The sequence below is a fragment of the Mastacembelus armatus genome, chromosome 6 (assembly GCF_900324485.2).
Source record: "Mastacembelus armatus chromosome 6, fMasArm1.2, whole genome shotgun sequence".
In the NCBI taxonomy this organism is placed as follows: Eukaryota; Metazoa; Chordata; class Actinopteri; order Synbranchiformes; family Mastacembelidae; genus Mastacembelus; species Mastacembelus armatus.
Genome location: NC_046638.1, coordinates 22,384,850 through 22,403,410, shown reverse-complemented (window position 1 = coordinate 22,403,410; position 18,561 = coordinate 22,384,850). Strand labels below are relative to the sequence as shown.

The following is an 18,561-nucleotide window of genomic DNA, read 5'->3' as shown; positions in this document are numbered from 1 at the left end:
TTGATATAAACAGGGGTCTGCTCACCTTTTTATATTGGCCAACAAGTTGGGTGTCAAAGTAAGCTGTCCGTCTACTTCGTCGACCGCCCTTCTCCTTCATCACGTCGGGGTCACCAAATTGTTGGTATTCAACTCCTCTGTTCCGCGTGTTCGTTTAATCGATGAGACTGGAGAAGGTCTTTCTTGGTCACATAATTGTGTTTTATTAAACATTCACTGAATAAGGCATTACAGAGCTCTGGGTCAGACTGTCCCTAACACTAACAGTGTTCTCTGTCAGTTCACGAAGTCTGACTTTCTGACCCCCCCCTCGACCCAGCATTATGTACAATTTTGAATGTTATGCAAGAGCTTCAGTTCTTTCTTTGTGTTGATTGGTCCTCTCCTGAGACCTCCTTGACTGCTACGTTTCTGTTGCCAACTTCTGTCGTTCCTGTGTGTCGTTTCTGCTCCTGAGACAGACACTCACAAACCCAACCCACATCCGCTTATAACTGTTACCCTGCTCTATAATACTGTACTCCTCCAAATCCCCTTTGACCTTTTACACTCACTTTAGTCATCACATTAGAACCTAAACTGATTCATTCATAGTGCAATCATCGCACAGGCCTTTATTTAATCCCAACACCATCTCTGTCTCTCTGCCTCCCCAACCTGTACAAATCCACCTCTCCCTCCTTTGTGTCCAACCTATCATACAAATCCTCATACGCCCTTTGTTTGGCCTTTGTCACCTCTACCTTCACTTTACGCTGCATCTCCATGTACTCCTGTCTGTTCTCTCCTGTCCTCTGTGTCCCACTTCTTCTTAGCTAACCTTTTCATCAGTGAATATTTTCATTTTATGTATATCACAGCCTGTTTAAGTGTTATTTTACTATCTCATTATTAATTAATTATTATTATTACACGCTGCCTGAGGCTTTCAGACTATAGAAAGAAGCAAGCGAGTTTCATCTTATAACTCACTAATGATGTTATGAATTGCTAAAGCATTAATCTATATGTGAATACGCTTCACCAGTGCGTTACGCAGTGAAACATAAATAGCACAATACAATTAAGAAGTCCAACAAACCAGTGACCCTTTTTAAGGGTCTGGATCCACAGCATAGACGGTCTTTGATTATCGTTGTGTACCTGGCAACCCAACAAAGAGTGTTACGTTTTCCAGTAAGTGTTATATTTTAACTTCAAAATTTTACGGTTACGACGTTAGGTTACTAAATAATTTCACATATTCTAAAACATATGAATATGGTATTGTGCAATTTTTCAATGTAACACGTTTTATATAGCCATCTACCGTGATTGCGGGATGCTTGTAGTCGAACGTGGCAACCCTGAAGGAAAACAGGAAGTGCTCACTGGCGCGAAATTCGCTGAACATTATGAAAGCCTTGCCAGAGACTACGAATTAGCGCTCCGCTCCCTTCTCTCCGTTAAATACAGCACTTTCACAGACTATATCATTTGTTTCATTGGCTTTAACTTTGTGCCTAACATTAAATTTTACTAAACGATCGATGAGAAAAGGCAAAGCTTTTATTCGTGCATCTTTTCTTGATCAAATTTAACACGTTGATGCGAAACAGTAAGTTTGCCGTTACAGTTTCTTGCTTACTCGAGGCTGTTATAGTTAAATTTAACTTACCAGGCAGCTCTGTTGGTAAAATATGATTATAGGTTGATCATGAAGCCTGAAGTGGACAAAATTGTCTCGCTGTCAAACGGGGACAGCACCACTGAACTTCAAAAGTACCTGTCCTCCCTTACAAATGACCAGGTAGGTTAACGCTAATGTTAGCTAACATTTGTTGTCTTAGCCCAGTCTTAACTGTCTAGTGGTTTATCTATTATATTAAATTATTACATGATGTATAATTATTATCATAATTATCTTCTTTTTCTCTCTTTAGCTAATCACTGTGATTACCAATAGCGCACTAAAGGGTAAGAAGGTCGGTACTATGATTAAAGGTATATTTAAAGGTAAGTATATATTGTTATCCACCTGTTAGTAAAGCAGTGGTTGTTTCAATATTTCTATTCAGAGATATTAGGGATGAAGGCACCTATGGTAAAGTGGATACTCTTGTTTAGGCTCTCCACCCAGTTCCGCTGAAGGCTCGAACCGCCGACTTCTTGTTTATCAACACTGCATCCCCCTATGTGAGTCCGGGGACCTTCAGCCTGAGGTGGCAGCTGATGTCATTGGGCTGCTGATGCTGGAGGTAAAACATTATTCATTTATCCATGACACCACCCCAAGTGTTATGTTAACAACACTGTATGTTCAGTCAAAGTACAGCTATAAGTGATTGAAGGTGTATAAAGTAAAGTGGTTTCTTGCCTCTCCCAGTACTGTGGTTGTATTTGTTTTTGAATGAGAAATTAAATAACAAACTATCAAGACTGTTCTAGCTGCCTCATACTATTTGGATGTGCAGTCATGGATTGATACAATACTTTATCACTACAATGCTTAAATTTCCAAACCTGACTGCCACTTTACATCTTTAATGTTGCACACAGACTCACACACTGTCTGGGCCCTCTCTTGCACAATTGGCATCTCTTTTTGTTGAAGCCATTAAGGTGGGAAAAATGGGCAGTGGGCAATCCCTGGAGCTGTTTCCTACTGTGCTTACTGCACTTGCAGCCTGTGAAACATTGTCTTATGGCAAAGGTAAGTGCGAATTGGCCTTGGTAACACTGTTATTTAACATTATGCAAATATATTAACCTTTTTACCCAGTTGTGCTATCTACAATGTGTTAAAAGGTGAGTAATCTCTGGTGTAACTTTAGGAGAACTCAGTGGAGAGGAATACAAGAAACAGGTGATCAACAGCCTCTGCTCAAGCAGGTGAGGGTGTCACAGATCGTAAAGTACAATATGTACATTTCATGGTGTTTTTAAGGAGGTCTTTTTAGTATTTGCTGCATGTTTACTTGCATATTTAAACACAAACAATTCATGGATTATATATGGGTTACTGGCAAATAATAATAGTAGTTGTTAGATATTTGTTTTTATGTATTCTGTCTTTCATACAGGTGGGACACACAGTGTGTTATCCACCTGACAACCATGTTCAGGTAACACCTTCGACTATCAAATCAGTCATTTCGTTTTCCCTCACAATAATAAGTGTCTATTGCAGTACCCTTAAATTATTTTTTCTTTATTGATTCCCCAGTGTTTCATTGTAGTTTCACAATGTTATATCTGCATTGTTCAGCACTATTTTGTTTTTGCCTACTTTTAGGGATGTGCCCCTGTCATCAGACGAGCTGCAGTTCCTGGTGGAGAAAGTATTGAGAATGTTCACCAAAATGGATCTGCAGGAGATTCCACCACTGGTTTACCAGCTGCTGCTTTTGTCTGCAAAGGTGTGTTTAAGCGTAAAAACATGTTGATATTCAGCGGCAGCGGTGTCTCTATTTCTTTGAAGTATCTAAATGCCGGTACTCTGTCTGTTAGGGCTGTAAGAAACAGGTACTGGATGGAATCATCAGTTACTTTAAGGAGCAAGATATTCGGCAGGAAGAAGAACAGAAACATGGAGAGTAAGTGACTTGAACACTGAAAGTGATCCATATGTTATTCCCTTCATATCTTACTACATACTTTTCCTTTTTCACTGCCCTTCCCTCAGGAGCTTAGATCTAGAGGTTCAGTCCATTCCACAGGACCAGTTAAGGCACGTGGAGGGCACAGCCATCCTCCATGTTGTTTTTGCTATACGACTGGACCATGAACTTGGGAGAGAATTCCTTAAAAGCTTTAAGGTTATGTATAAGCCATCTGTGCTTTGGTAAAGTTATTTGTCAAATTTCTTATGGAAAGAATGCATTGAATCTTCATTTGCCTTTCTGCAGAATTCGTATGGGGACCTGTGTCCTTTCAGTGTTGCCCTCCTACTCTCAGTGGCACGTATCCAGCGCTATGAAGAGCAGGTGCGAAGTCTGTTATTTTTTTCTGCATTATTTTGAGTATTATTTTATGTTATTACTAGGTTTTGTTTCTGTGTTCTGTGGTTTGGGTAGGTGTTTGACCTTTTGAAGGGGGCAATCGTCAAAAGCTTCAAAGATGAGCAGCTGCAGCAGGGCTCAAAGTTCCTGCAGGACCTCCTGCCTGGACACTGTAGCGTGGCTCAGATGATACTGGATACAGTCAAGAACAGGTAAGAGGATCAAAGTATTGATTGATCTATTTCAGATCTTCGAATAAGAAATAGGTATGAGCTTAAAACAGCAATCATTATAAAATCAGACTCATCCAAAATAAGCATATCATTCTCAATAAAATGAATGAAATAGTTGTATCTCTGTTGCTTCTAACAATAACACAATATTTGTATTTAATTTTCCTATTTGGGTTCCACCTGTTCAGTGTGTTTGGTTGGGATCATGTGACCCAGGGTCTGGTACAACTAGGCTTTTACCTCATGGACACATTTGGACCCAAACCTGGACCATTTGGTAAGACCACAGAGGGGTCTCCTACCACAGCCCGGACCCCCACTCAGCAGGCGTGCAAGCTGGGAGGTCAGGTACTTCTCCAGGGCTTTAAGGTAACATAGATTTTTTATTTTTTTATTTTAGAGAATTATTGCAGTTCCATTACAAATGTTCATGACTAGTTGCAGGCATTTACTCACTGGTGGATGTGTGTTCTTCTATGACAGATGCACGAGCCTATCAGAGGCGAGATACTGGAGCAGGTCTTGAATCGATTGGTTACAAAGACAGCCTCACCTGTCAATCATTATTTGGGTAATGCAAACTTTAGACTGTCTTTCAGGTGTTTACTAATCTGTCCGGTAAAAATAAAAATTGAACCCTGTTTTTTGTTTGTTTGTTTGTCTTTTTTTGTTTCTGCATCATTAGACCTTTTTTCTGACATTGTGGTCTCCGCTCCCATGATCCTCCTGGAGTCATCCTGCAAAGTGACAGAGACATTTGACCACCTGTCATATCTGCCCCTAGCCACTGTTCAGGGTCTATTAAAAGCTATCCAGGTAGTTAAAACACACACACTTAATGTACACATAATGATCCTTTATGTAATTGTTTTTCTCTGTTTAATCTCCAGCCCCTTCTCAAGGTCAGTATGTCCTTGAAAGATGCTTTGATTCTAGTTCTCCGTAAGGCCATGTTTTCCAGGTGAGTATTATTTTGCCATTAATAATAGGAGGTTTATCAGTATAGCTTATTAATCATGCTTTGATAATTCATTTTAAAGGTTAACTGTAATTTAAAGAAACATGGTTTAATGCCTGAAGTAAAATTCATTTCTTATGCTGTTCTCTGCACCCAAATGATTCTTGACTAGCCAACTGGATGGCAGGAAGTCTGCAGTGACTGGCTTCTTGTTGCTGTTGAAGAACTTCAAAGTGTTGGGCAGCTTGGCTTCAAGCCAGTGTAGTCAGACAGTCTCCTCCAGCCAGGTACAGTTAGACTGCATTGACTGCATAATGCGGTCATACATGCACATACATGCATGTACATGTATGCTTGAAAATGTGTGCACCTGTGAATGTATATGTCAGATGGTAATTGTTCCAGCCTCTAAACAGATCCAAGTGGACGTTCATTCTCGATACAACTCTGCTGCCAATGAGGCATTCTGTCTGGAGATCCTCAGTAGCCTGCGCCGCTGCCTGGGCCAGCAGGCTGATGTACGCCTTATGCTTTATGAGGTTAGAGATCACTTTTATACACTATAATTATTTGACTGATTTTTCCATTTTCCAATTGTTGGGAATAACCAGGAGTGATAGTCTTCATAAGTGTAGGAGCAACTTATTTTACCCTACCTTTGGCAGCTTGTATTCATATCTTTCAAATGTAGCTATGTCTCTAAATAAAACCCTTTTGTCATTTGGAGTAGTGACTAATGTGTGCAGTTTTAATTCTTAATATAAAAGGAGGAGTGGAAAGATATGTTTTATAGGTATAAAACAAAGGTAAATTTTGGGCTATTTCAGGGTTTCTATGATGTTCTTCGTCGGAACTCCCAACTTGCAAGCTCCATCATGCAGACCCTCTTCTCACAGGTATGTGCATTTGTGCAAAAGCACCGTGTTAGATTGATTGGCTTGATTTTCATGTTTTCTATACAATGAGTATGGAGAGCTGTATTCATTGTCTGTGTCATTAGCTGAGGCGATATTATGAGCCTGAACAAGACCTCATGCCTCCAGTGAAGCTGGAGCCGTGCATCACAGCTCATGGGGACCAAGTTTACCTCCAGGAGCCACTGGTACCTATTGTCTGCTCTGTAGCAATTTTCCTGCTGCATTCTTTCCATGTAAACATCTGGTTATAGTGTCTTTTTTTCAATCTCAGGCCCATTTGGTGAGCTGTACTGTCCATTGCCTGCTGTGGCTGCAGAACATGCACCGATCACCTGACCCCAATGCTGACGAAAGCGATGAGGAGGAAGAGGAGGAGGGATACCAATCTGAACTACAGACTATTCTAGAGAGCATGACACGACGCATGATCAAGAGTGAACTGGAGGACTTTGAACTGGTATGCATTTGAGAGTGGACCTCATACTGTGAAAGATTCATCATGCACGTGGGGCTGCATGACGTGACTATATGATACATGGTTTATTCCTAGGTTTATTCCTACAACAGCGAGAGCAGCTTTCTCCTGAACAGCATCACTAAGATGACAATAGTTTTACTGATAATGTGATATGACCCATGTTAAGATGTATTAATGTGTGTTGATCAGGACAAGTCAGCAGAGTTCTCAATGGGGTCCAGTGTTGGGGTAAGGAATAATATCTATGCAGTGCTGGTGATGGGAGTGTATGAGGTCCTCATGGAGTACAACTTCGTCAGAGCCAACTACAGGTAACAACCAGGTCTCTTTGTATGGTGCAGTAAGTCTAGTATAAATGCTGTAAAAAGTGATGTCAGTTTTGCTTATATTGCATGGGTTTGTTGCAGTAAAAGCCACTTTGAGGATATCATGGAGCTGTTTAACCACTACCACAAGCTGTCTGAAATCCTGAAGGAGAAATCTGGAAAGGGTCGAGTGCCCTCACACAAGATCCCTCGCAGTTTACTCTCCTTGGGCTTCATATCCACGTTGCTCACTGTGCTCTTCAGGTAAATGCTCCTGGTGACTATTTCTACATTTACAAGTTCCATCTCAATATAAAATCACATCTTATGAAATCAATATATAGGCACCTGAAAATATCTTATAGATAAGGCACTCTTTCTAGGGCTGATTTCAATAATAATCATTAGTAACATTACAAAAATGCACTACATTGTTTGGCATTAAACACTTCACTCAGTGGTCTTTATGGAGAAAATCAGAAACTGGTTTCTGAAATGTGTGTTAACGTGCCTGAACATGGATTGTCCATGTCCATTGATCAACAGTAAACATATTTCTTAGGATTATTGAATTGTTCCCTGAAAATATAATAATTAAGGGAAGTGTGACATTTTTTTTTTTTTCCTTTATCTTTTCAGGGACAGTACTCAGAGCAAAGAGGAGGCTCTGTCAGTGCTGCGTTCAAGTGGCGAATTTGTGCGATATGCAGTAAGTGTTGCTGTACAAAAAATCCAGCAGCTGGAGGAAACTGGACACACAGACGGCCCAGATGGACAGAACACAGAGAGGACTTTCCGTTTCCTCTGTGACATGACAAGGTTGGAAAGCCTTGCCCTAAATAGAGGCATTTACTTATTCATGGTTGTGCTCTCTCTGGACCAGTGAGTGATCCATCTTTGTTTAAATGTCTTGCCAGTGTGCTGATGTGGCGATACACCAACATCCCCAGCATGGTGGAGGACACAGGGAAGAAGGAGAAGCGCTGCAGCCTGTCTCAGCTGTGTCTTGAGGGTCTGCTAAGGATCTTCACAACCTGCCAGCAGCGCTATCCAGACAGGATGCCCCAGCTACTCTCCAACATGGGTTAGATATTACAGTTTCCAAATGTAAGAGTCCAGATTTTAGAGTTTATACCTCAGTTGTATGCTGGAAGTCATCACAGGTTGTTATTTTTCCCCTCACAGACATTGCAGAGGATGATGCTGAGACAGATGATGGCAGCGTAACAGAGATGAACTTCTTTTACATCCGGCAGTTTCAGGTGTATTTGCACAGTATTGATTTTGATGTAGTTACTATTTCTCTTAAGCTTATTTTTTTTTTGGCTTTATTTCTGCAGTGATACAGTTTAGGTGTGTCAGGCCTCCCAAAATTCAGTAGCTGAGGCCACTTAATATTTTGGAGAAAGACCTACTGTATATAATCTTTTCAGACACAACTGTAATTCCACCCCAGCTGACCATCACCACTAAAATCCAAATTTCTTTGGCTGTCAACAGAGGGCGTTGTTTACACAGTTAAGTGGAGGAGAGGAGGAATTTAACAGCAAAGAGGCTCAGCTGCTAGTCAGCATCTTGAGCGTCCTATCACGCCAGCTAAAGCCCTCTTCCCAACCGGTAGGTATACTGGTGTACTCCTTTGTGCACTTTAGAACAGAATCTGCAGTGTCTCTTCCACTAACACATGCCTGCATCTACAGTTTGTTCAGATGATCATGTGGACTGTGAAAATCTGCAAGGAGACCAGTTTTGGTGAGTCACAGTTCACTTTGTGTCCACATCAGGTTCAGTGAGGTGTGTCCTGAGCTGTTTCTTTCTCTTTTTAGAGGATTCTGCTTTTTCCAAGGGGCTGCTCTCTCTTCTCTTCAACCTTCACGTTCTCTACAAGAGTTCTGCAAGCCTGTTGCTAGAACTCTGCCAAGACATCCATAGTCATCTGGGTGATATTGATCAGGTACACACAATTACAGTTACAATTTATTAATGATACATTTGAGATTGACACCAAAAACCTAATAATTCATACCAAATTAATAAGTCACTTTTTGAACAGGGGTTATTGACTTTATTTTGCATTTTCTGTCTCCATGTTCAGGATGTGGAGGTGGAAAACCAGTCTCACTTTGCCGTTGTTAACCCGAAAACTGCAGCAACAGTGGCAGTGAGTGCTAGTTTTCTCATTTCTGATTTACTGTGACACACAGATATCCCAGAGTCAGTTTGCAGAGTGTGCTCACTATTTTTAAAATGATTTTAATGTCTTGCCCCAGCTGCTGGTCCTGTCTCAGGTCGACAGAGTGCTTGATGAAGTGGACTGGTTGATTGCCAGAAAGAAATGCCAGACAGCCTCTGATAAATCTGGATCAGGTAAAAAAGAAAAAAAAACTTTTACACCTCTGCTCAGTTGGATTAATGGTGACAGATGTGAGGACTATCTCTAGTCAGTGAGCAGTATTGAAACTGTGGTTCTTGCTATGCAGGTGAGGCTACTCAGACTGCAGGCCAGCAGGATCCAATAGAAAAAGCGGTGACGCTGCAGCTCGGGACTCTTTTGACAGCATTAAACGAGCTGATCCAGACGTCCTTGCTGCCTGGCCCTTGCACCGTTACGCTGCTGAGAGAACTGAGCCGCACATACACTATCCTCACCACCCTGGTCAAATATGTGCGTATTCATTTGCTCTGTGACCTCATTGTGAATGTGTTTGTCTAGTGTGACATTATTTTGTCCATGTATTGTTTCAGTACATCCAGGTGTGTATCAGCCAACACAGCACACTGCCAGCTCGCTTTGAGAAGCTGGTGAGTCTGAAGTATTGTCACTTCCCTTGGTTTGAGTCTTCCAGCATTTCTAATGTGCTAACCTGGTTTTTCATCTATCATTTGTGCAGGTCAAACTATCTGGCTCCCACCTAACACCACAGTGCTACGCTTTCATCACTTATGTACAGGTACAGCTCAGTTCATTCCTGGTTTTCAGACAAAACATTCTCACCAACTGTGACTGTTTTAAGATTTTCTGATATGAATTGACACAAGATGAACTGGTGAAAACAATGTGATTTCTCTTTTAGAAAGAAGAATTTAGTGTTGGAGGTGCAGATGACAAGAAGAGAAAGAAAAAGAATGAAGTGAACACTGCCGCTTCTGTAAGGACACATGTATCCTATAATTGTTGTTATAAAAGTGATGTGATCACAATACTACATGTACATTTTCTGGTTATTATATGAATGCAAAAGTAGAGACACATGGTGCAACTGCAAACCTCTGAGCCTTTATCAAACCTGTTTTGAGTCCATTGAGAACAGATTCTGTTTATCCAGATCTATTTTCTTCATCTTGGTAGGCAAAACTTCTGCGAGACACAAAAGCCATCCCCAACTTGATCTTCAGCATTGAACAGTATGAGAAATACCTCATCACACTCTCAAAAAAATCAAAGGTATGTGTGAGTCAAAGTACTTGAGGTAGTTGGAAAAATATTTCCAAAATGTAAGAGTCATTGGTTAGGACACTGGTTTACAGCATATCACCAACATCTGTCCAGGTAAATTTGATGCAGTACATGAAGCTGAGCACTTCAAGAGATTTCCGCATCATTGCTGCCACTCTGGACGCAGCCTTGCAGGAACAGGACGACAGTCAGGAGGTAAGTACATTGTACAGTGTAACTGGCTTACACTGTTTTTACCACTGTCATACTTCAGTTGTTTTTCTTCCTTCCTTTACATGAATCAATAAATGTGATTTTTTTTTTTTAAATTATTATTATTGGAATGTTTCGAATCCATCTATCACTCTTAATTCCAGTGTCCACTTCTTCTTCTGTTCATTTCAGGCCACAGAGTCGCAACAGACGCAGGAACCCACACAGAAGAAGAGAAAACAGTGAGCAGACCGTGGGCTCCTCCTGATGCACTGATCACAATTTGATCAGCTAATGAACACTTCACACCTGTTCTGAGTAACAGTGCTATCTTCCTTTGTGCAGAGAGCCTTTAGTGATGTCAATGATTTGGTAGATGTCCAAGGCTTCACCTGTAGAAGGTTTGCACACATTGTTTAACAATCAGTTTACTTTATTCAAAAAGAAAGAAATATGCATTGTGCATGGGACCTGTTTCTAAATGCAGATTCTGACTTACATTAAAACTATTATTTAATTTTGCTTTACCTGAAGATTTCTAGTTTGAAGGACAAACTTAACTTCCTTGTCCCATTTCATTCCCATGGCATGAAGATGTATCTATGATTTACTTATGTTTTGTTTTAATACAAATACTGTTTTACTTTTTCTGTTGATATAAAGTCTTTGTTCCACTGTGTCTCCATACTTTATTTACTTAAAAATAAATAAATGCTGATGATGGTGTACAGAACTCACCAGGTGGCAGGCTATATTTTCGTTCCAGACCTGTGGGGTTGGAAGGGGTCACGCAGTCCATGGTGACCTCCTTCCTCAGACACTGGTCAATGTCAACAGCACTGAAGAACGCTACTGACTGGGGAAGGTCCTGCATGCCTAACGCGTGGGCAAACATACTCCTGCCAGAGACAGAAGCACACAAACAGCAGACCTGTCATTCTACAGTGGATTTTTTGGCAGAGAAAAATACACACTGAACTGTGAACGAACCTCGTAAGCAGGTTTGTGATCTGAAGTGCCAGTGCTGCTCGGTAACGGTCTTCACTGCAGACGAGGTACCGCACCTCATCATGGATGCTGATGCAGAAACGGCCATCAATGTTGTGCTCCTCGAAAAGCCACTTCATGGCCACCAGCATCAGATGTAGGTAGTCCACTGCTGAGCTCTGGACCACCCAGTTCACTCTGCTCGTGATAAACTGGCAAAATATAGAAATAATCCACATGAACAATATGGTCCATTCAAAAGGCAGAGGATTACTGTGCTGCACACATTTATAGTAACAGTAGACCTCATGTATTATGTATAGTTGTGAAAGTTCTACAGTGCAGAAATATATGCAGTGTAATATATCTACATGCATAATCAGAATTTCCCGTGAAGGATTAATAAAGTACCTAATATCTTCACATACATATGTGCTATTAATTACTAAACTATATGTGTAAAAGGTCAATCTAACAGGAGAACCACCAGCTAGCTGGGGTGCAAGGCAGACAAAAAAAAAAAAAAAAAAAAAATCACCTCATCCTTAACTGCCTTGGGCTCCAGTGCTCTGCTAATCCTGCAGCCTAGAACAGGAGTGGCTGGCTGGTCTGAATGAGCAATACTCTCCAGCTTGTTGAACATGTCCGACTCAGTACCTCCAGCCCACAGACGTTTGCCAACCATGTTCCACTTCTTTCGCCGGGAGCTGAGGGAGGGAGAGAGATGAGCATGCTGATTTGTGGTTATGGTGAGTGTCCTGACAAATCGTGTTTTACTTGCTCTCCCACCTCTGTGAGGCCAGTCTGGTGATCCTCCGCAACTCCTGCAGTGTGACACTTCCATTTTCTTCCCTCTCAACCTCTATACCCAGTTCTTTGACCAGCCACTCGGCCTCCTCTGACAGTTCATACCTGACAAAACAGGTAGTGATAAAGCTCAACTTAGTGATCTAAGCCTAGCAAACTGAAATCACGAACATATTCATCTGGTGGGGTCTACCTGCGTATACCCTTGGTTAAGGCATACATCTGCTTGGCCTTACTGGCAGCTTTCATTTGACTGAGCCGGTGGTTGAACTGCATCAGCAACCTCTCAGCAAAGGGCTGTCCTGCACCATAGATGCGTCCATAGTTGAACACCTTGGCGTGCTCCCTGCTAATACCCACAGCATCAGCGGTGCGGCTGTGCAGGTCAGTTCCCTGACTCTTCTTTCCCTGGAGGGTCATCCAGCCAAACGCTGTACATCCTAAACCCAACAGACATAAGATCAGTACAGTTAAAGTCAAGTGGTTGTTCAGATTAAGATAAAAATATAGTCTTCTATAACTGTAACTACATGTTCATATCTATATATTTTTTAAGTAAAACAAGATTCGATAGGGACAAATCTCACCATGCATGCCAGCAAAGTGAGCTTCTCCAAGTACAGCAGCAATCCAAAGCTCCTGAGAATCCACATCTGCTCCCACCAGGTGGTACCCAGGTGGTACCTGCACCATGGCCTTCAGCTCACTGCCTACCCGATCCCGCTGTGGACCCAAAATACAGTCCATCCAAACAAGTCTACTGACTAACAGTTGAGTTAAAACCACCAGGTGAATCAGTAGTCTCACATTTGTGATGAACAGATTTTCTTTTATTGACTCTTACCTGTGCATTACTGGCAGTCAGCCATGTTGGCTCCACAGCCCTACGTGTTACTGTTCCAGCAGTAACGACTTGAGGTAATATGGCACCATACTGACACTCTTCGTTAAAATCTTTATGCCTGATGGAGACAAAGTTTTTTAAACACATCAGTGTCTTTTCCCTACGATATGGCAGATCAATAAATACACAATAGTTATTTATACACCAGACAAACCTGACGACAAAACGAGGAAGCTCTCCCCTTCGAAGCCAAAGCACCATCTGAGAGCTATCAGGGGACACAATAAAATTCATGCATTCACCATCGTTACCAAAGTGACTGAACACCAACAGATGAATACATTTGTGGTGGAACCTGGGCGGTACCTTATACGTTTATGGGCATTCCTCCAGAAGGATATCATTTTGTTGATCTCCAGAGCTCTTGTAGCATTGGTTCCACCGCGTCCTGCCCTAAGAGTCCCATCCTCCATCTTGGACAAGAAGTCCTTTGAAAAAGGGCTGCCAACATTGTTGTGATTACCATCCTGAAACGTAGATTTTCTGTTAGATGTAGCTCATTGGAGTGACACTGTTCCAGTGGTCCATATTCAGGAGCCTCTAGATAAACAATGAAACTACACTCCACCTTGTGAGGTAATTTGAAAAACCAGCATCCTGGGATATCTACATCATTATAGGGCCCATTTCCATGGTGATAATGGCATTGACTCTCCTCTGTGAGATGATGTGGATCTTCAGACTGTTGACACAGAACACAAGGCCATACAAGAAAAACAGTTAATAATAAAGACATTGGTACAAAGTGATGGATAAAAGTAAAAAACTGAAAAACAGACTGCTTCACTCGCCCCATTGTTTTTCCTCTTCCCATTTTTCATCATTCGGATTCCATTTTCCTCTGCCAGACTTTCCAGGGAACCTAACTCCTCTGCCTTAAAAAAAAAAAAAAAAAAAAATAGATGTCTGTCATAATACAGACAGTCTTTATTTCCACAGCCTGTGGATGTGATCAATATGTGATCAGAGTAACATTGGATTAAAAAAGAAACAGTACATATACCAACTGGAGGATCAGACAATAAAAATCTCAGAGGATTACAACACAAACACATTAGCATCAACTTAAAAACTGATGAAAACAGAAAGTCATGCTGTAGCTACTAGCTGTTCCTGCTATTTGCACTGGTCTGTAAGACTTTCTGAGTGTATGCACCTTTGCCCACACCGCGCTGTCAGTCAAATTGATGACATCTGAGAGGTTGGAGTCCAGATATGCAGGCCATTCTTTACTGTTCTGCTCGCAATACTCTCTGTAAACACTCTCAATAGCTCTGCAGAACACAACAAGCCTTCAACACACACATCTGAATCTTATCAGAAACATCCACCAAACTCATGTAAGCTGATGATGAGAGACCACCCTACCGTGCTTTTACTTGGACAGCAAAGTAACAAATACCTGTGTGGGCACACAGGGCCTGTGTTTTCTTCTTGAGAATTTAGGTTGTCCCTGCGTCCGGGTACCAGATAGCCCCAGCCGTGTTTCTCCGTGTAATGCAGGGGGAAACCATCCCAGGTCAGACCCATTAACTTAGGGGTCACTCTCATCTGTAGACTGATTAGGCTGGCTCCAGCTGACCAGTTCTCGTCAGACATCTTTTCACACAGCTTACGATACCACCTGCCAAGACAGTAAAGAAGCCGATGGCCTTACTTACACTCTTACTAGCAAATGGAAGAGGGAATTTAAAAATAGCAAATACTGGATGGCTCTGTGGTGCTTGGCAGTACTCTTACCCCGGATGTCCAGGCAGATGTTGCCTTCTCTTGGGAAGTCGATTCACCGTTTCCTTCAGCGTCTCCACAGTCAGTCTGCTGGGGCAAGTGCCTGCCATCTCTTCTTCAGATGGTGGACCTGGGTCTAAAGTCACAAAAAAATCAACCAAATCAACTTCAGTTTTTTTTTTTTTTAACCCTTTTTAAAATTTTTGCTATAATATATAAACTAAAACAACTATCTCATAAAACACTGGCTTTACAAACGTAGACTTTTACCTTCTTCCCAGTCTGGAAGAGGTGTAGCAGCTTGTGTATCAGCTGATTTTTTTAAGTGTTTCTTCTTACTAGCTGCTACTTTCTTCTGTTTGAACTCCTGCACATCCCACTCAAGATCCCACAGCCAGGGGTCTTCTTTGTATCTTAAGCAAAAATATTAAACATGTTTTATGCAAACCCCCCTAAAGCTCCTTTAAGAATGGCAGATCATGCATAAATCTATCATCCCTAGTCCATTGTTACACATTCATGGACACGGCTTAAAAAGTGTTGCAAAAAGAAACATGGTGATAAGTCGGTGCTCTTGATACCTGTCATCCTGTAGGAGCTGGCAGGCATCATCCGCGAGAGTCATCAGAGACTTTTTCATCTCCCTCTGAAGCTCTTCATAAATATCCTGAGAATCCTCCAGGTACCGTCCCCAGTTTTGATTGACAGGAAGGTAGCTCACGCCCATCTCCAGCATGCCTGCGAACGTCACTGGATGAGGGCACCTTATGAAAGACAGAGGAGTAGAATTATTATGCACTGTGAACAAAGTAATGTCATTGTTCTTTTAATGACCAATAGAATCAACCCAGAGGTAGCAGAAAGTGTTAGGATTTACTGACCTCTCCATGAAGAGAGGTAGTTGCTCTGTGAAGACTTGATGGGTAGCCTGAACATCCTTGGCGCAATACTGCATTAACTCCTGTAGAGGTCAGCAAAGACAAAGTTATTGCCTCACAGTGCCAAAACATTTTGTATTTCATAATTGAAGATCTAACATGATTCTCATAAAATTCTGACCTGAAAGTTGTTCCTCACATCCCTCATGCTGCCTTTGACAAAGGTCTCTCTGGCCTCTTTCTGCAGTAGTGGCCCACCCACATACAGAGCATGAACATCACCCAGGTTATTAATACTGCTGATATTCACCCAGTCCCAGGAGCCTATCTATACACACATGCACACACAAAACACAGTTATGATGCAAAAGGCAGAGTTACACTGAAACCAAAAATCCATTCAACCAAAGCTACATCACTATACTATATCTATATATATCATCATGCATTTTGTAGATAAATTTTGGTGAGACTAGGATACCAACCATTGGGCCCTCCCTTTTCTGTCTAGCTTTCTTAATGTGTTCCTTGACCTCCTGAAGACCCATCTTCTTGCCCATCTTACTGGCCATCCACAGCATGCGCTGGAACCCAGTCAGACCCGAGATGGCCATGTGGAGGCTCATGGTGTCAATGAAGCGTACCTTTGAACCCTTCAAGGAAAGAAATACATATTTTCATGATGAACACATATTTTCAAGTGTCATGATGAATGAATTAAAACACTGTCTGTACACTCACCTTCAGCAAATATTGCTCCTTAATGTGAGCTCGATCAAAACTGACATTATGGCCCACAATGAGTTTTTCCTTCCACTGACCCTTTGAGGGACGAGCAGAGTTGACAGGTGTCTCAAGTGGAATGAGGTCAGCAAGGGTCAACTGGTTTGACCAGGTGTACCGCTCTTCAATCAGACGTTTACTGCACCAGGAATACCTAGCAGGTGAAAGATAATGACACTGAAAAAAAAAAACTGATGATGAGATGAGAGGAGAGAAAAGTTATGCTGTACACATTTACATACATATCCAATTTTCATGTATCACCTCCTCATTCACACCTTCTCAGATTCTCAAAGCAACCTAACCCATAACACAATCGACTAATCCATCCTTTGATTAACTAGCTAATTGTCAGTGGGGGCATCACTTTACAATTCTGCTTTTTCCTCACCAATTAGTTGCCGACACAGCCGCAGCCAGTGTAGGACACTGTCCCTCTGTTGCGCACACCTCCACATCAAATACTAGCGCTGACTCCTCTGGATAATCAACCTTCTGACTCTCCCCACCTGGCCCATAGCGTGTCCAGCCAACCTCCCAGCTCCATTTCTGTGGCATGGGAGGGAGCTCAGCCAGATGCAGCTTGGTGGCAGCCTCAAGGTAGGGAAGACTCTGCTTCTGGGCCAAGATACGAAAGTGCTCATCAATATTGTTTCCATACATTCGGGGAAGCTTCAGCTGCACATTGGGTAACAGCATTGCTTCCTTCCCCCACAGCTGGTGTTTCTGCAGGTGCCTAATGCTGCGCTCCACATCTTCCTGTCTGCACTCCGGCTCCAGCCCTCGAAAGATCTGCTCATGGAGGTTCCTGGAAAGCATCTGAATGTTAAGGGGGTTCAGGCGGGTCTCTGTAGTGTCCTCGCCCTGAAGGGACAGAGGCTTGGTGGAGTAGAGGGAGCGCAGACACGTCCATTGTAGAGTGATGAGAGTCCTCTGCAGAGGACAGCTAAGCACTTGCAGCATTACATGCCGCATGCCCATCAACAGCACACTAGAGCTGGAAGACAGTGGAACAACCTCAGAAATATGACAAAACACAAATTACTTAGGCCCAGTGTGTGCCTCATGTAATCTGACACATAAACTAAGACTGACTGCACAGCAATGTGTAATCTGGCATGTGACTCTCTTATAATATTAACTTACAATAAAGGCTACACATTTACATTATTAGACTTATACTCACTTAACCCAAATTAACGTTACTTCATGAGCAATTCTGTGACACTATTTGAGCACTTTCATATTTATTCACAAAAACTATCGCCCAACTTTAATCTAAACGCCCCTTAAAAATGACTGAAAACAAGAGTGAGACAAAACATTAGTTAACGCTAAATTAGCCCACCCAAACGTACTAGTTCAAAGCTAATTTAGATTAAACCAACCTGCTAACTATGTTTACCTACACGTCAAGTGGAGCTGCAGCAGTTAGCTAACCTTAGCTAAATAAAAACATTATCAGGCGTAATTAGTCAGATATTCGCTAAGTTGGCCCAGCTAGACACTAAAATATAACAAGGCACCTCGGCCGATGTGTGTTATCAGATGTAACTTTATAACGTTGTCAACCAAAATATGTTAGAAAAGGTTTGAGGTTCTTACTTTAGCAGCTAGCTAACGTTAACCACAAATGCTACCATGCCACGGGGATGTAATTTATGAAAGCAAGACGACATGCTAGCGCCCCCAGGCGGCCCGGAGGACATAGGGCTTTAAAACGACAAGCGTACGATTAAATTATTACTTAAATGGTAAAACACTTATAAAATTTGTATTTTATTTATTTTAATCTAAAATAATCCAAAAATCCCATAATAAAATATTAACACTTGGTAGTATCTTCAAAGACTAATTTGTTGGGTTACCGTTCATGGTGTAGGCCGCGTGGCCTAATGGATAAGGCGTCTGACTTCGGATCAGAAGATTGCAGGTTCGAGTCCTGCCGCGGTCG

At 41.9% G+C, this 18,561-nt stretch overlaps 2 protein-coding genes and 1 non-coding gene across 6 annotated transcripts; 2 read left to right on the top strand and 1 right to left on the bottom strand.

Annotated features, from left to right (window-relative positions):
* The first annotated feature begins 1,397 nt into the window (after positions 1 to 1,397).
* On the top strand, positions 1,398 to 11,195 carry fanci (FA complementation group I). Of its 3 annotated transcripts, none has more exons than XM_026311236.2 (38): positions 1,398 to 1,597; positions 1,690 to 1,789; positions 1,923 to 1,995; positions 2,107 to 2,237; positions 2,539 to 2,692; positions 2,814 to 2,871; positions 3,063 to 3,104; positions 3,275 to 3,398; positions 3,490 to 3,575; positions 3,665 to 3,797; positions 3,888 to 3,965; positions 4,056 to 4,192; positions 4,402 to 4,582; positions 4,697 to 4,784; positions 4,899 to 5,029; positions 5,104 to 5,174; positions 5,344 to 5,458; positions 5,588 to 5,710; positions 5,999 to 6,067; positions 6,172 to 6,273; positions 6,360 to 6,545; positions 6,756 to 6,877; positions 6,974 to 7,135; positions 7,511 to 7,690; positions 7,789 to 7,955; positions 8,057 to 8,133; positions 8,372 to 8,488; positions 8,572 to 8,623; positions 8,698 to 8,825; positions 8,967 to 9,032; positions 9,142 to 9,238; positions 9,352 to 9,536; positions 9,617 to 9,673; positions 9,763 to 9,822; positions 9,946 to 10,020; positions 10,221 to 10,316; positions 10,422 to 10,523; positions 10,713 to 11,195. In XM_026311236.2, exons 2-38 carry the CDS (start codon positions 1,697 to 1,699, stop codon positions 10,764 to 10,766), a joined length of 3,972 nt encoding a protein of 1,323 aa, XP_026167021.1. In that variant the 5' UTR covers positions 1,398 to 1,597; positions 1,690 to 1,696; the 3' UTR covers positions 10,767 to 11,195. The 3 variants fall into 3 exon arrangements, with proteins under 3 accessions (XP_026167021.1, XP_026167020.2, XP_026167022.2); XM_026311235.2 differs by having other exon boundaries at positions 1,923 to 1,983; positions 10,713 to 10,853; XM_026311237.2 differs by lacking the exons at positions 1,398 to 1,597; positions 1,690 to 1,789; positions 1,923 to 1,995 and having other exon boundaries at positions 2,594 to 2,692; positions 10,713 to 10,853.
* On the bottom strand, positions 10,023 to 18,271 carry polg (polymerase (DNA directed), gamma). 2 transcript variants are annotated; one of them, XM_026311239.2, is made up of 23 exons: positions 18,213 to 18,271; positions 16,999 to 17,604; positions 16,566 to 16,761; positions 16,310 to 16,477; positions 16,006 to 16,152; positions 15,828 to 15,907; positions 15,528 to 15,710; positions 15,217 to 15,359; positions 14,959 to 15,082; positions 14,621 to 14,842; positions 14,375 to 14,492; positions 14,010 to 14,093; positions 13,787 to 13,900; positions 13,525 to 13,685; positions 13,373 to 13,426; positions 13,159 to 13,276; positions 12,902 to 13,037; positions 12,508 to 12,754; positions 12,297 to 12,419; positions 12,046 to 12,214; positions 11,511 to 11,719; positions 11,259 to 11,419; positions 10,023 to 10,912 (listed from the first exon to the last, which is right to left on the bottom strand). In XM_026311239.2, exons 2-23 carry the CDS (start codon positions 17,586 to 17,588, stop codon positions 10,848 to 10,850), a joined length of 3,612 nt encoding a protein of 1,203 aa, XP_026167024.1. In that variant the 5' UTR covers positions 17,589 to 17,604; positions 18,213 to 18,271; the 3' UTR covers positions 10,023 to 10,847. The 2 variants fall into 2 exon arrangements, with proteins under 2 accessions (XP_026167024.1, XP_026167025.1); XM_026311240.2 differs by lacking the exon at positions 18,213 to 18,271 and adding an exon at positions 18,017 to 18,140.
* Positions 18,272 to 18,488: 217 nt separating this feature from the next.
* trnar-ucg (transfer RNA arginine (anticodon UCG)) lies at positions 18,489 to 18,561 on the top strand. The gene has a single exon. It is a non-coding gene; the product is annotated as a tRNA-Arg (tRNA).

What these genes read in the sequence shown, in the direction of transcription:
- fanci (XM_026311236.2), top strand. Translation starts at nt 1,697, where the DNA reads ATGAAGCCTGAAGTGGACAAAATTGTCTCGCTGTCAAACGGGGACAGC. An exon ending in CAGCTCGCTTTGAGAAGCTG is followed by an intron (nt 9,674 to 9,762) that starts GTGAGTCTGAAG and finishes TCATTTGTGCAG; the next exon opens with GTCAAACTATCTGGCTCCCA. An exon ending in CACTCTCAAAAAAATCAAAG is followed by an intron (nt 10,317 to 10,421) that starts GTATGTGTGAGT and finishes ACATCTGTCCAG; the next exon opens with GTAAATTTGATGCAGTACAT.
- polg (XM_026311239.2), bottom strand. Translation starts at nt 17,588, where the DNA reads ATGGGCATGCGGCATGTAATGCTGCAAGTGCTTAGCTGTCCTCTGCAG. An exon ending in ATGTGAGGAACAACTTTCAG is followed by an intron (nt 15,908 to 16,005) that starts GTCAGAATTTTA and finishes TGACCTCTACAG; the next exon opens with GAGTTAATGCAGTATTGCGC. An exon ending in ACAGCGCGGTGTGGGCAAAG is followed by an intron (nt 14,094 to 14,374) that starts GTGCATACACTC and finishes TTTTTTTTTAAG; the next exon opens with GCAGAGGAGTTAGGTTCCCT.